This window comes from Dipodomys ordii, unplaced genomic scaffold, assembly GCF_000151885.1.
Source record: "Dipodomys ordii isolate 6190 unplaced genomic scaffold, Dord_2.0 Scaffold1000009293, whole genome shotgun sequence".
NCBI classification, from domain to species: domain Eukaryota; kingdom Metazoa; phylum Chordata; class Mammalia; order Rodentia; family Heteromyidae; genus Dipodomys; species Dipodomys ordii.
This window is the reverse complement of record NW_012292910.1, coordinates 1-1,429: the sequence shown is the minus strand read 5'-3', so window position 1 is coordinate 1,429 and position 1,429 is coordinate 1. Positions and strand designations below refer to the sequence as shown.

Sequence of the window (1,429 nt, the reverse complement as noted above, 5' to 3'; positions counted from 1 at the left end):
CCACCAACTCCACCATCTCCACCGTCTCCAAATCACATCTTCACCATCTCCACATCCCCTTTCGGCCCCCAAAGAAGAAAAGACCATTATGTGGGCGGCGGAGGGCCGCAGGGCTCCCACGGGCCGGACCGCGCCCCTCCGCCGGCCCCCACCGCGCCCTCCTCCCGGGGGAGGGGGCAGGCCCGCGAGCGTCCACATCCTGCCTCGGGGCCGCGGCTCCCAGCGCCGAGGGGTGGACGTGATATTTCAAACATCAGATCCGTGCGTTTATATATTGGGTGCCCGGAAATTTTTCCAAATAAACACAGCTTGATTCGACTTGGGTGGGCGGACTTATCAACAGACTAATGCTATAAACAAATGAGGGAATAGCCCCGAAACCGATTGGTGGGCATCGGCGAGCCACGTGGAGGGGAAGCGCGAGGAGTCCTCGGCGCGGGCCCGAGTGGCTGTGGGTGGGCCGCGAGCGGCGGCTGTTTTATCGGAGACGGTTTACTTTCCGGCGCGAGGTCAACATATAACTGCAAACGCGCGGCCCTCCTTGCCCGGCTCCGGAGCCATGCGGCGCGCGGGCCGCGGCGCGCGGCGGGCTCCCGGCGAGGGCGCGTGCGGCGCGGCCCGCAGCCCCTAGCCCCGCGGCGGGCCGCGCGCGCGGGGCGCCCCGGGCGCTCGCCATGAGCCACCCGTTCGGGCCCCGGCCGGCCGCGCTGGCCGCCGCGCCCCTGCTCTACCTGTACGGCCCCGAGCGGGCCGCGCTGCCCCTGGCCTTCGCCCGCGCCGAGCCCCCGCAGAAGCCGCCCTACAGCTACATCGCGCTCATCGCCATGGCCATCCAGCACGCGCCCGGGCAGAGGGTCACGCTGAGCGGCATCTACCGCTTCATCATGGAGCGCTTCCCCTTCTACCGCGAGAACCGGCAGGGCTGGCAGAACAGCATCCGCCACAACCTCTCGCTCAACGAGTGCTTCGTCAAGGTGCCGCGCGAGAAGGGCCGGCCGGGCAAGGGCAGCTACTGGACGCTGGACCCGCGCTGCGCCGACTTGTTCGAGAACGGCAACTACCGGCGCCGCATGCGGAGGCCCAGGCCGGGCCGCGCCGAGCCGCAGCCGGGGAGCGCGCGGGGCGCTGGGGCACAGCCGGAGCCCGAGCCGGCCCGCGCCGCGCGGCTCCCCGGGCCCGCGCGCCCCCGGACCCGCCCGGAAGGCCCCCGGAGCCCGACGCCCCTCCTCGGGTCGGACCCGGAGCCCCGCGCGGGGGCTGCGGCTGGGGAGGTCCGCGCACCGGCGCGTCCCGTGTCCCCTCTGCGCCCCGACTCCCGCAGCTCCCCCAAGACCTGCGACAAGTCCACGAGCTTCAGCATCGACAGCATCCTGTCCGGGAGGCAGGGCCAGAAGCCGACCGGCCCCGGTGAGGCCTTGGGGGACTCCAA

General features: G+C 71.7%; 1 protein-coding gene across 1 annotated transcript; it reads left to right on the top strand.

Moving 5' to 3' along the window:
• Positions 1–674: 674 nt before the first annotated feature.
• On the top strand, positions 675–1,407 carry Foxl1 (forkhead box L1; the record flags this gene model as incomplete). The annotated part of the gene is made up of 1 exon (XM_013037694.1): positions 675–1,407. A coding segment is annotated over exon 1 (733 nt), but the record flags the coding sequence as incomplete, so codon positions are not given.
• Positions 1,408–1,429: the final 22 nt, after the last annotated feature.